The 15939-nt window shown below is 38.2% G+C and overlaps 1 protein-coding gene across 3 annotated transcripts in view; it reads right to left on the bottom strand.

Annotated features, from left to right (window-relative positions):
- LOC125679943 (kelch-like protein 8) overlaps window positions 1-15939 on the bottom strand; it is a 30249-nt gene that overhangs the window by 2385 nt on the left and 11925 nt on the right. Inside the window, exons 6-8 of one of the 3 annotated variants that reach the window (XR_007371912.2) lie at window positions 11287-11446; window positions 9764-9965; window positions 5830-5894 (exon numbers count right to left, since the gene is read on the bottom strand). Coding sequence is in view for 2 of the 3 variants with exons in the window: in XM_048919391.2 (XP_048775348.2) it covers window positions 5567-5667; window positions 9764-9965; window positions 11287-11446 (463 nt within the window). In the remaining variant the exon portion in view is untranslated. Of the gene's footprint in view, window positions 1-5566; window positions 5668-5829; window positions 5895-9763; window positions 9966-11286; window positions 11447-15939 lie in introns of all 3 variants that reach the window. The other 2 variants (XM_048919391.2, XM_048919392.2) reach the window with 2 other exon arrangements.

Here is a 15939-nt window from a genome sequence, read left to right as displayed (position 1 = left end):
TTGATTCATATGCAGCATGTTATCATCTCCATTGAACATACACATACATCAGTACGTTAAACAAGAGCAATGCTCATGCAGCAAAATTTGCTTGTCCGATATATTCAGATATACAATAATCAAAGAAAACAAGAGGCCCATGAGCCACATCGCTCACCTGAGTCACCTTGGCTCATATTTAAAGATTTTTCTATATATTCGCATGTAAAACATGATTTTAACAAACTTCAATATGCCCTATGTTAGGAAGCTTTCGAGTAAATTTTCACTTTCTTGACCCAGTAGTTTTTGAGAAGAAGATTTTTAAAGATTTTCCCTATATATTTCTATGTAAAACTTTGACACCCCCCCCCCCCCCTTGTGGCCCCATCCTGCCCCAGGGGGCCATGATTTGAACAAACATGAATCTGGACCATGTTAAGAAGCTTTCATGTAAATTTCAGCTTTCCTGGCCCAGTAGTTTTTGAGAAGAAGAATTTTAAAGATTTTCCCTATATATTTCTATGCAAAACTTTGATCCCCCTTGTGGCCCCATCCTACCCCCAGGGGCCATGATTTTAACAAACTTAAATCTGCACTATGTCAGGAAACTTTCATGTTCTGGCTCAGTGGTTCTTGAGAAGAAGATTTTCCCTATATATTTGTATGTAAAATTTTTATCCCCTATTGTGGCCCCAATCTACCCCTGGGGGCCATGATTTTAGCAAACATGAATTAGCACTATGTCAGGAAACTTTCATGTAAATCTCAGCTTTTCTGGCTTAGTGGTTCTTGAGAAGTTTTTTAAAGATTTTTTCTATATATTTGTATGCAAAAATTTGACCCCCTATTGTGGCCTCATCTAACCCCCGGGGGCCATGATTTTAACAAACTTGAATCTGCACTATGTCAGAAAGCCTTCATGTAAATTTCAGCTTTTCTGGCAAAGTCATTCTAGAGAAGAATATTTTTAAATGACCACACCCTATTTTTGTGATTATCTCCCCTTTGAAAGGGACATGGCCCTTCATTTGAACAAACTTGAAAGCCCTTCACCCAATGATGCTTTTGGCTAAGTTTGATTGAAATTGGCCCAGTGGTTCTGGAGAAGAAGTCAAAAATGTAAAAAGTTTACAGACAGACAGACAAACGACGGACAACAGGTGATCAGAAAAGCTCACTTGAGCATTCAGCTCAGGTGAGCTAAAAATCAAAATCCATAAATACGAAACTGAAAATAGATTTCACTCTAATAAAAGTAGAACTTGATTATTACTTTTCAAACTACCCTAAAACCTTGAAAACTAGCTGGTTTTGATAACTATCTAGTTTTGAAAATAATTTTAAGCCCCCTATTTCTTGCAATGTAAAAACACTTGAAAAAAGCCACCTTTTGATATGAAACCCCATAATTCAAGCCAATTAAAATGAGATATTTTAAAGTATATATACTGTATGCTGTATTTAACAGCATTTTTTCGATGTTGGATTCCAAACCAAAATGTTTTCAGTATGATAAACTATGTATTGATATCTGACCATTTTGACAAATTATCGATTGGTATTAACAAAGTATTGGACCCAGTTGCATGAAGGTTAGTTAACTTTAACTAACAGTTAACTTATCATTAACTTGAATATTTATATAGTGATAACTAGACATTAACTGTTAGTTAAACTTAACCAACATTTGTGTAACTGGGTCCTGCAAGTTGTGTAACTGGGTCCTGCACGGTTAAAATGGTGATTTTCTAATAACTATTTGATATGAAGTTATTGACATTTATCGTGAATGTGCGGAAGCGAGCAGGAAAATATCATTTGAAACATCACAGAGGAAGAGGATTGTGGTTTTAAATTACTGTTTGAAATCACATTAAAAATGATTTTATGTTATTATAATGTAACTCTCCTTCACAGTCATGTCCATTGCTCAGAGTGGTTTACCCTACCCCATTCCCTGTCCATCTTTTACTGCTGAATGTATTCTGCCAACAGCCTGTAGGTCCTATATGTTTTCACATCGCCATAATTGTTTACTTTTAAATTCAGCTTGTGACATCACATAATCATGAATATTTTGAATTGGGGTGTTTAATATCCATTTAGGATTAAATAGATTAGCCTAACTGCTTTTTAATGTGACGAGTTAGATTGTATAATTTGCATTTAATGGATATTAACTGAAACTGCTTGATAAAATTCCTTTGCTAATATCCAATACCTTTAAAGGAAAAACTCATTTCTTATTAGTTTTATTTGTTTGTAATAACTGTTTTTATCTATCTTTTATCTTTTGTAAAATAAATCTTAACACACTACTTTTTCCAATTGACAGTTAAAGACTGCAAGCCTGCTGCCTAATCCATTTATGTTTCATACATAATAAAATATTGTTTAAATTAAAGACTGTAGACTTTTCACTATGACAATTAATTGCAATCTGAAAAATAAGATGGCTTTGAAAATAAGCCCCCACTTTCTTTTCAAAACTCCAAATAAGCCACGGTTCATTTTCAAGGTTTTAGGGTATGCTTGGCACCACCACCATGGGAAACATGTACTCCAAGTTTGATAATACTGAGTGAGCCTTTTAAACAGGGACCTTCCTTTCACTATGGAAAATATGACTGTATCAAGTTTGATTATACTGGCAATATTAGTACACTTCTCATCCTTAATTCCCACAAGGTACTGATAGATCAACAGAGACACAGACGCCATTATACACTCTGTCTATGATGGTTTGTTGGATTATTCTTATTAGTAGTGTATCTATCTTGTCCTGTGCTTCTAAAATTAGCCATGTAAGCTTGACTTGTAAAAACAATAAGCTTCTTCCTCTAATTATAGGTAAAACGTGATCCTACAGTAAAGGTTTCCTACCTTGCAATAAGAATATTGAATTCACTCATTTTCTTGAGAGAAATAACAAAGAAATTGTTGAGTCTGGGCACTTTGTTTCAAGTCATTTGATTTGCAAAAATAAACAAAATATTACTTTAAGGATATAACTATTCAAAATTATTTTTTTAAAACTTTGAGCTCTTATAATCTGAACCTTAAAATCGACTTGCTCTAGATAATGAAAATAACCTGCTTATCAAACACTTCTCCACTTTAATCCTGCGACCTTGATCTCTTCCAATGAGCTAAAAATTGATGGTTATGAGAAACCCTCTGAAACCAAGAAATCTACCCAGTATGATCCAGTCAGACAAGAAATCTACCCAGTATGATCCAGTCAGACAAAAAATCTACCTAGTATGATCCAGTCAGACAAGAAATCTACCCAGTATGATCCAGTCAGACAAGAAATCTACCCAGTATGATCCAGTCAGACAAGAAATCTACCCAGTATGATCCAGTCAGACAAGAAATCTACCCAGTATGATCCAGTCAGACAAGAAATCTAGTCAGTATGATCCAGTCAAACAAAAAATCTACCCAGTATGATCCAGTCAGACAAGAAATCTAGTCAGTATGATCCAGTCAGACAAGAAATCTAGTCAGTATGATCCAGTCAGACAAAAAATCTACCCAGTATGATCCAGTCAGACAAGAAATCTACCCAGTATGATCCAGTCAGACAAGAAATCTACCTAGTATGATCCAGTCAGACAAGAAATCTACCTAGTATGATCCAGTCAGACAAGAAATCTACTCAGTATGATCCAGTCAGACAAGAAATCTAGTCAGTATGATCCAGTCAAACAAAAAATCTACCCAGTATGATCCAGTCAGACAAGAAATCTACCCAGTATGATCCAGTCAGACAAGAAATCTAGTCAGTATGATCCAGTCAGACAAGAAATCTAGTCAGTATGATCCAGTCAGACAAAAAATCTACCCAGTATGATCCAGTCAGACAAGAAATCTACCCAGTATGATCCAGTCAGACAAGAAATCTACCTAGTATGATCCAGTCAGACAAGAAATCTACCCAGTATGATCCAGTCAGACAAGAAATCTACTCAGTATGATCCAGTCAGACAAGAAATCTAGTCAGTATGATCCAGTCAAACAAAAAATCTACCCAGTATGATCCAGTCAGACAAGAAATCTACCTAGTATGATCCAGTCAGACAAGAAATCTACCCAGTATGATCCAGTCAGACAAGAAATCTACTCAGTATGATCCAGTCAGACAAGAAATCTAGTCAGTATGATCCACTCAGACAAGAAATCTAGTCAGTATGATCCAGTCAAACAAAAAATCTACTCAGTATGATCCAGTCAGACAAGAAATCTACCTAGTATGATCCAGTCAGACAAAAAATCTACTCAGTATGATCCAGTCAGACAAAAAATCTACCCAGTATGATCCAGTCAGACAAAAAATCTACCCAGTATGATCCAGTCAGACAAGAAATCTACCTAGTATGATCCAGTCAGACAAGAAATCTACCCAGTATGATCCAGTCAGACAAGAAATCTACCCAGTATGATCCAGTCAGACAAGAAATCTACCCAGTATGATCCAGTCAGACAAAAAATCTACCCAGTATGATCCAGTCAGACAAGAAATCTACCCAGTATGATCCAGTCAGACAAGAAATCTACCCAGTATGATCCAGTCAGACAAGAAATCTACCCAGTATGATCCAGTCAGACAAAAAATCTACCCAGTATGATCCAGTCAGACAAAAAATCTACCTAGTATGATCCAGTCAGACAAGAAATCTACTCAGTATGATCCAGTCAGACAAGAAATCTACCCAGTATGATCCAGTCAGACAAGAAATCTACCCAGTATGATCCAGTCAGACAAAAAATCTACCCAGTATGATCCAGTCAGACAAGAAATCTACCCAGTATGATCCAGTCAGACAAGAAATCTACCCAGTATGATCCAGTCAGACAAAAAATCTACCCAGTATGATCCAGTCAGACAAGAAATCTACCCAGTATGATCCAGTCAGACAAGAAATCTACCCAGTATGATCCAGTCAGACAAGAAATCTACCCAGTATGACCCAGTCAGACAAAAAATCTACACAGTATGACCCAGTCAGACAAGAAATTTACCCAGTATGACCACGCCACACAAGGATTTTTCTTTACCAGTCTGGTTCCCTTGACTCACATATCAGCTTGGTTATAAAGCATGATGAAACCCTGGAAAACAATTTCATTTTGCATAACCTTGACCTTTCCCCATTGACCTTCATGATGAATGACATTCCCTTTAGTCATAGCAGCCTTTACATTACCATTACAAGTAATGGTCATGATAGGCATTTGGGCAGACAGACAGATGAACATAATAATGGAAATCTTTACCAGATTTTATGAGAAATTGAAATCTTTTAAACCGCCCATCTCAAACTTTATTGTATGTAAGTAAATTACCTGTAATTTTTTCATGTTTGATGATGCATGTTCTAGATAAGTATATACATTACAGACAGGACCACAATGTAAACTAGTTTGTATGATAACTAATTGTGAAAATCCTGTTCAAATAAAGGATTCTAGCATGCAAACAAGCACCCTCTTCCCCAAACAAACCAATGTTAATGTAAAATGCAGTGCCAAAAGCAATCTGTTAGTATACTGGTAGGGTCAGACATGCCGGAGGAGGTACCTGCACATATGCCAAAGGAGATGAGCATTGAAGATGTATAAGAGGCACAGGATATCCCAGCCCCAGCTCGGCAGTTCCCTATACTACTGACAAAGCGCCACCTTGTAAGCAAATACAACAAGAGACCCATGAGCCACATTGCTCACCTTTGTAGTTGCATTTTATCATGCAAAACATTAAATCTCAATCATGGCTCTACATTGGCCATACCACTTTGTATGTTAGTGGTTCTGGAAATCTAATGCAAAACTCTGAACACCTACTTGGCCCAATCCTGGCCTCTGGGGCATGAATTGGTGTGAAGGGGCTTGTTTCTACATCCTAGGCCCTAGGGCATGAATTGGTGTAAATGAACTTAATTCTATACGGTGAGGATGTTTGAATACTCTTGAAGAGAAGATTTTAAAGAATTTTCCAAATACATATAAAATATGTATATATCCCTATGTAAAACTTATACAGTGTAACTCCTCCTTGCCTATATATATATATATGCTTTAAGGAGGAATAACACATTGTCATAATGGCCGACTTCCACTTGAATCATGAATAGCAGACAATGTGGAAATTTTACAGATGATGAATAAACCAAAAAACTTCACTCAGAGAAGCTCATTTAAGCTTGAAGTTCAGGTGAGCAAACAAGCAGTGGTCCAATATGAAAGAGGAAATGAAACAATCTACTTTTGGAAATAGTGAACTGTTACCCCTTAACTCAAGAGTATCAAATGCAGCAAAATGAATATATACTACTCAAAATTTGATAAGGATCACTAGGTTATATGTGTGTAATTTACCACTAACATAACAAAAGACATAAATTTGACTCAGAAACGTGTTTACTCAGGTTATGAATGAAAATTCATGAACAGCATGAACTTTTATCAATACAGAATGCTTGAAATCTGATAACAACACCAAAAGGCATTTCATTACAAAAAGTTAACAGCAAACCAGAGAAAGAATTACACAGTTTTTGGGGATAGTCCATCATTACACTTAGTCGATGAAGTGTCAATACCGGGTATGGCCTCCCCTTGCATCAATGACGGCTTGACAACGTCGAGCCTTGCTGTCAATAAGCACCCGGATGTTTCCAATGGGAAGGTTGTTCCACTCTTCCACGAGGGCGTTTCTGAGCTCTGCCAAAGTCGTGGGTTGTGCTCTACGGCGTGAAAGGGCAACCTGCAGCATGTTCCATACATGCTCAATCGGGTTCAAGTCCGGCGAGCGCGCTGGCCAGTCCATACAGACAATTGTCTCCTGCTGAAGGTACTGCTCCACCACCCTGGCACGATGAGGACGGGCGTTATCATCCATCAGGATGAACTCAGGGCCAATAGCACCAGCGTAGGGTCTGACGTAAACATTGAGGATCTCATCCCGGTACCACACCCCCGTCATTGTTCCTCTCTCCAGGACATGAAGATCTGTTCTTCCATCCCTGCTGATTCCACCCCAGACCATGATGGAACCACCACCATAACGGTCATGTTCACTAATGAAACGTTCACGTTGTCGTCGCCACACTCGGTGCCTCCTGTCTGTAAAGTCCAAACAATACCTGGACGCATCGGTGAACAGAACTTGAACCCAATCGTTCTGTGTCCAAGTGACATGATCTTCAGCTCAGTCCAATCGCTCCTGCCGGTGTCGAACAGTCAGAGGGACTCGAACACATGCCCTTCTCGAGTTGAGACCTGCATTGTGAAGCCGATTCCGTATTGTCTGAGTGGACACATTCACCCCCGAGGCGTTCAGGAGGTCGTTAGGTAGGCTGGTTGCTGTCCAGAAGGGATGGCGTCGTGCCTGAAGAGCCACAATTTGGTCTTGGCGTTGGGTTGTCGACCTCTGACGACCACCCCCATGTCGGTGTGCTGCTGTACCAAAAGTTTGCTGTCGGTTTCAGGCCCTGTTTACAACACTCTGGCTGACGTTTAGTGCATTTGCAACGTCACGTTGTGAATAGCCAGCGTCAAGCATTCCAATACATCTGCCCAGTTGTTCTGTCGTCAGGCGACGCCTTACATGTTGAGGGGGCATTGTGTTGATAAACGTAGTGTAAACACTCAAGTGAGTTTGAAATTTTAGAAAGAATCAGACACCGATGCATGAGTGAAAATTGTGCAATGGTAGCAAAAGCATAAACTGTGATGAGAAACGCATTTCCCATGGCATGAAATGCACGTGCAAGCTTGTTGAAGACGTTTTTGATTTCACTTGGACACAATATTGCCAGTTATGCAGTTATTAATTTTTTAAACAGAAAAATATCTATGATCCTTATCAAATTTTGAGTAGTATATTTTGGCAACAATCCAATTTCAGCTATTTTACGACCATCTTCAAATGACAAAGAAATAAAAATACTAATTCATAGATTGCATTTTTTTTCATGGAGCCACAAAAGTTAAATTTTTTGCATCACAACATACTCGCTAGATTGCAGATAAAAATAAAACCAAGAGACTTGTGGGCCACAATGCTCTACTGAGTCACCTTGGCCCTGCTGTTTTTCATCAGAAGAATTTTATCATCTTTAATCCCATGACAAATGTTGACCCCATATTATAATTATGACCCCAACCTAGCCCTATAGGTTTAATATTTTATAAATCTACACAACATGGGAATGCTTCAAAATCAATATGACTACCAAGGCCCAGCTGTTCTGGAGAAGATTTTTTGTAAAGAGTTTCCTAGATACATTCATGTATTATGTAAAATTTGATCCCCAAGTTTAGCCCAACCTTAATCCCAGAGTTCACGGGGGGGGGGGGGGGGGGGGAAATGGAATGCACACAATTTGCATATTGACATGATTCAGTGTGGCCCTGCTACTCTTGAAGAGATTTTTTTAAAAATGTTCTATACATTCTCATTAAAAACTTATAGAATCCCTATTTAAGCCCAACCTCTTTGTCAATAATGATTCTGCACAACATTGGAATGTTTGCATATTAATATGACTAATTGAGACCAGTGGGTTTTGAAAAGAAAATTCTTAAAGATAATATATATTCCAATGTCAAATTTTGATCCCCATTTAGGCACCATCCAACATCCTTCCCCCTCCCGCAGTACCTGAAGATGTTCACATATTAATTAAACAAGAGCACAGCCAAGCAGAGCATCTCCTTGTGATATGAAATAAATATAATTATATAAATGCATTAGTAAAGCATAAAAGTATAAAGAGGCCAATTTTTATTTCTTGAAAATCGGGTCAGATTAGTTCAGGTGTGTTATGCATTTCCTGTTTAACAAGTATCTTAAGAAAATCTCTCTAAATCTCTCTCTCTCTCTCTCCTCTCTTTCTCTCTCAAAAGAGAGTAAATTTTTTCACAGGATGAGATTTTATAGACACATATATGAATATTAAACATTTTCTTGATGCATTAAAGGTCTCTGGTTTGTGACCTTACCCTATTTTTGCATTTTCTTGAGTATCTCCCCTTTGAAGATAACATGGCCCTTTGAAGATAACATGACCCTTTGAAGATAACATGACCCTTTGAAGATAACATGACCCTTTGAAGATAACATGGCCCTTTGAACAAACCTGTATCATTCACCCTTTTCTCAAGGATGATTGAAATCAACACAGTGGTTCTGAGGAAGAAGTAAAAGAAATCAAAAGTTTACAGACAAATGGACAGACGCTGGACAAAAAGTGATCAAAATAGCTCACTTGAGCTTTCAGCTCAGGTGAGCTAAAAAAAAACCAAAATAGTAATAAACAAACTAAACAGAAGTGAAAGTACAGAAAAAAATCTCACGAGAGTAACACTTTAGAGTAAAATTAAGTAATCTTGCATGTATTACATTCACCAGGGGCCATAATTAATAAATCTTTAACCAACACAATCTATATGTAATGAGGCTCCCAATTCATTTTTCTCATCTCTGGTTCTGTGGTTCTAAAGAAAAACATACTGGACTTCTATGTGCTGCAGACTGTTATGTGGTGTTGTTGTTAGAGACAATACAGTAAATCTGGTGAAGTTCAAGAATTGAAAAAGTTTATGCTAAATGCATACATACAGACAGACAGATTTCAATCAGATCAACTTTGATGAAAACAAAAACTTCTCTGGTGTCTTCTATTTGGTGAAGAAAATAAACAACCATTCTGATGAGTATGCACTTAATCTCAAAGAAGATTTTTTTTTTCAAAACATCAATAATAGAACTTACTTGTCTTCAATTGGGTCATAGGACTCCACAGAGCTTAAGTAGTTGGAGCCATCATGACCCCCTACTGCGTACATCTGACCTCCAAGGGAGGCAACTCCCACTCCTCCTCGACAACAGGACATACTGGTCACAAATGTCCAATTGTTGGTGTGGGGGTCATATCTCTCACAGGAGTCTAGTGGAGAACTGTCGTCAAACCCCCCTGTTAAACAGATTCTAATGTCAGATGTGTCTTAATCAAACATCACCATACCTAGCTATAGATTTTACAAGTACATCACAATTACCTAAATATCAAACATTATAAAAAATGAATAAAAAAATAAGATAGAGATGTTTCATTTTTCTAATCCTGTGGGGATTCAGGTTAGAATAGGTCCTCAGTACCCCTTGCTTGTCATACGAGCCGATTAAATGGGGAGGTCCTTCGGATGAGACCGCAAAAACCGAGGTCCTGTGTCACAGCAAGTGTGGCACGATAAAGATCCCTCCCTGCTCAAAGGCCGTAAGCACCGAGCATAGGCCCAAATTTTGCAGCCCTTCACCAGCAGTGGTGGCGTCTCCACATGAGTGAAACATTCTCGAGTGGGACGTTAAACAATATACAACCAATCAATTTCATTCTTCTGATTCTTGTCATAAACAACTTTGTACCAAGAATGAAGTTGTCAGACCCACCAATATCTCTTAATTACTAGGTTATGGTCCAGACCATATTTTTTCTTCTAAATAACAACCTTGGTCAACTGACCTTGGTTTAGGGTCATGACATATTTCTGACCATAAGTGACCTTTCTGCAATGTATGAGGTAGATGTTCTGTTCACAGAGTCCGCCCATAACCCTGGGGTTATAAGTTGTAAAATTTTAGTAGAAACCATCATAGTCCCTAGACATTAACTACATGTACAGTGTATGTACCTATTTTGTTTCCTATAAGTTCAGCAGTAAAGAAGAAGATATCAAAACATTTAATGTATTGCATGATCCATACAGCTTTGCCTTAGCATCAAAACCACTAACCCAGGGGACCATAAATTTCACAATTTTGGTAAAGGCCCCCATGCTTTATAGTATGATGATGCACCCATTTTTTATGTCAGATGCCCTGAAGTAGAGTAGATTTTTTTTTAATCTTGTACTATTTTCAGAGTTTTAAGTCCTATTCCCTAAAACCGAAAAAGAGCAGGGCCCCTGAAATCCACAATTTCTGTTCCCCTACTCCAAAAGATGGCACACAACAATTTTGTTAAAAAGAATATTAACTATGGACAGTCAGGCATAAATAGGAAAAGGTTACTTGAGAGACATAAGTTACTTAGTAATGGTATGGTAATCCAAGGTTTTAAGTAATTTTCACGAAAGACCCCTTTCAAACATCTTAAACATAATATATACAGGAATATGAAAAACATAACAAAATAAATGTACAGACTTAGAAAATAAAACATTTGAACACAGACAGCTACTACAGGTATCTTCCCTACAAAAGCGCCAAAAGCTAACTGCCCAGTCTGACCTCACCTACAACATACAGATAGCCATCCAACTCCGACACCCCTGCCCCCGCTCTGTGGCGATTCATGGCGGCAATAAAAGTCCACTTGTTCAGGAGTGGATCATACTTCTCACATTTGTCCAGGGAGGAGATTCCATCATTTCCTCCAACTGCATAAATGTTATCCTAAAATTGGAATCAATGAGAAACTTATCACATCAAAATAACACAGAGACTAACTTGTCTTAAATTCAAATTACTTTGAGACTTACAAAATCTACATCCTGGAGAAACTTCACAAATCTAAATCATCGAGACACTTATCAGATTTAAATCTCTGTGGTGACATATCAAAATCACTGCAGCAACTTATTGAATTGAAATCACTGAAACTTGTTAAACTTTAAAAAGGGAGTGACATATTACATTTAAATCAGAGGCACCTCCTGAATTAAATCATGGAGGCAGTACACAAATACTGTGCCACAATTGTAACTGTACTCACACTACCAAGAAACTAACATCACAATTGTAACTGTACTCACACTACCAAGAAACTAACATCACAATTGTAATTGTACTCACACTACCAAGAAACTAACATCACAATTGTAATTGTACTCACACTACCAAGAAACTAACATCACAATTGTAACTGTACTTATTCTACCAGTACACTAATACCACAATACTCCAGTTTCGAGATATGAACTCTTCTGTATAGGAGGTGCATTTAGTGGAACTTTGAATGCCTAAGTGGGACAGAGTGGATCTACAGCCAACGAGGAAGACGATGAAATGTATTAAAAGCGGCTTCTCTTCAAATATGTACACTGTAAATGTGGGAAATACAAAATGCTATCGAAAAAAATGTTTTACTGAAGTGGATACATAAAAACAATGTCATATTTGCAAGTAATATCTTAGATATGGTACTTACGAACAACAAAATAACATGATATGATAAGTATCACTTAGTTTGTGTATCAGTCGAATTCGTGTGATCAAAGAGCGTATGAGAAACTTACTGAGTACATTCACTTACGCAGTGATGAATATTTGTCCCACTCCCGCGTGTAAACAAATTCTTTTGCGCCTTACTATGTACAAAGGGAAATAACTCAGACTTATCTTGAAACTGGCGTATTGTAATTGTACTCATATTACCAGTACACTAATACCACAATTGTAACTGTACTCACACTACCAGTACACTAATACCACAACTGTACTCACACTACCAGTACACTAATACCACAACTGTACTCACACTACCAGTACACTAATACCACAACTGTACTCACACTACCAGTACATTAATACCACAACTGTACTCACACTACCAGTACACTAATACCACAACTGTACTCACACTACCAGTACACTAATACCACAACTGTACTCACACTACCAGTACACTAATACCACAACTGTAACTGTACTCACACTACCAGTACACTAATACCACAATTGTAACTGTACTCACACTACCAGTACACTAATACCACAACTGTACTCACACTACCAGTACATTAATACCACAACTGTAACTGTACTCACACTACCAGTACACTAATACCACAACTGTACTCACACTACCAGTACACTAATACCACAACTGTACTCACACTACCAGTACACCAACACCACAACTGTAACTGTACTCACACTACCAGTACACTAATACCACAACTGTACTCACACTACCAGTACACTAATACCACAACTGTACTCACACTACCAGTACACTAATACCACAACTGTACTCACACTACCAGTACACTAATACCACAACTGTAACTGTACTCACACTACCAGTACACTAATACCACAACTGTAACTGTACTCACACTACCAGTACACTAATACCACAACAGTAATTGTACTCACACTACCAGTACACTAATACCACAACTGTAACTGTACTCACACTACCAGTAAACTAATACCACAACTGTACTCACACTACCAGTACACTAATACCACAACTGTAACTGTACTCACACTACCAGTACACTAATACCACATCTGTACTCACACTACCAGTACACTAATACCACAACTGTAACTGTACTCACACTACCAGTACACTAATACCACAACTGTACTCACACTACCAGTACACTAATGCCACAACTGTAACTGTACTCACACTACCAGTACACTAATACCACAACTGTAACTGTACTCACACTACCAGTACACTAATACCACAACTGTAATTGTACTCACACTACCAGTACACTAATACCACAACTGTAACTGTACTCACACTACCAGTACACTAATACCACAACTGTAACTGTACTCACACTATCAGTACACTAATACCACAACTGTACTCACACTACCAGTACACTAATACCACAACTGTACTCACACTACCAGTACATTAATACCACAACTGTACTCACACTACCAGTACACTAATACCACAACTGTAACTGTACTCACACTACCAGTACACTAATACCACAACTGTAACTGTACTCACACTACCAGTACACTAATACCACAACTGTAACTGTACTCACACTACCAGTACACTAATACCACAACTGTAACTGTACTCACACTACCAGTACACTAATACCACATCTGTACTCACACTACCAGTACACTAATACCACAACTGTAACTGTACTCACACTACCAGTACACTAATACCACAACTGTAACTGTACTCACACTACCAGTACACTAATACCACAACTGTACTCACACTACCAGTACACTAATACCACAACTGTACTCACACTACCAGTACACTAATACCACAACTGTAACTACTCACACTACCAGTACACTAATACCACAACTGTAACTGTACTCACACTACCAGTACACTAATACCACAACTGTAACTGTACTCACACTACCAGTACACTAATACCACATCTGTACTCACACTACCAGTACACTAATACCACAACTGTAACTGTACTCACACTACCAGTACACTAATACCACAACTGTACTCACACTACCAGTACACTAATACCACAACTGTACTCACACTACCAGTACACTAATACCACAACTGTAACTGTACTCACACTACCAGTACACTAATACCACATCTGTAACTGTACTCACACTACCAGTACACTAATACCACATCTGTACTCACACTACCAGTACATTAATACCACAACTGTACTCACACTACCAGTACACTAATACCACAACTGTAACTGTACTCACACTACCAGTACACTAATACCACATCTGTACTCACACTACCAGTACATTAATACCACAACTGTACTCACACTACCAGTACACTAATACCACAACTGTACTCACACTACCAGTACACTAATACCACAACTGTACTCACACTACCAGTACATTAATACCACAACTGTACTCACACTACCAGTACACTAATACCACAACTGTAACTGTACTCACACTACCAGTACACCAACACCACAACTGTACTCACACTACCAGTACACTAATACCACAACTGTACTCACACTACCAGTACACTAATACCACAACTGTAACTACTCACACTACCAGTACACTAACACCACAACTGTACTCACACTACCAGTACACTAATACCACAACTGTACTCACACTACCAGTACACTAATACCACAACTGTACTCACACTACCAGTACACTAATACCACAACTGTACTCACACTACCAGTACACTAATACCACAACTGTAACTGTACTCACACTACCAGTACACTAATACCACAACTGTACTCACACTACCAGTACACTAATACCACAACTGTAACTGTACTCACACTACCAGTACACTAATACCACAACTGTACTCACACTACCAGTACACTAATACCACAACTGTACTCACACTACCAGTACACTAATACCACAACTGTAACTGTACTCACACTACCAGTACACTAATACCACAACTGTAACTGTACTCACACTACCAGTACATTATAACCACAACTGTACTCACACTACCAGTACACTAATACCACAACTGTAACTGTACTCACACTACCAGTACACTAATACCACAACTGTAACTGTACTCACACTACCAGTACATTAATACCACAACTGTACTCACACTACCAGTACACTAATACCACAACTGTAACTGTACTCACACTACCAGTACACTAATACCACAACTGTACTCACACTACCAGTACACTAATACCACAACTGTAACTGTACTCACACTACCAGTACACTAATACCACAACTGTACTCACACTACCAGTACACTAATACCACAACTGTAACTGTACTCACACTACCAGTACACTAATACCACATCTGTAACTGTACTCACACTACCAGTACACTAATACCACAACTGTACTCACATTACCAGTACACTAATACCACAACTGTAACTGTACTCACACTACCAGTACACTAATACCACAACTGTAACTGTACTCACACTACCAGTACATTAATACCACAACTGTACTCACACTACCAGTACACTAATACCACAACTGTAACTGTACTCACACTACCAGTACACTAATACCACATCTGTAACTGTACTCACACTACCAGTACACTAATACCACAACTGTAACTGTACTCACACTACCAGTACACTAATACCACAACTGTAACTGTACTCACACTACCAGTACACTAATACCACAACTGTAACTGTACTCACACTACCAGTACACTAATACCACAACTGTACTCACACT

Source organism: Ostrea edulis, chromosome 2, assembly GCF_947568905.1.
Source record: "Ostrea edulis chromosome 2, xbOstEdul1.1, whole genome shotgun sequence".
NCBI classification, from domain to species: domain Eukaryota; kingdom Metazoa; phylum Mollusca; class Bivalvia; order Ostreida; family Ostreidae; genus Ostrea; species Ostrea edulis.
This window is presented reverse-complemented; position numbering and strand designations above follow the sequence as displayed.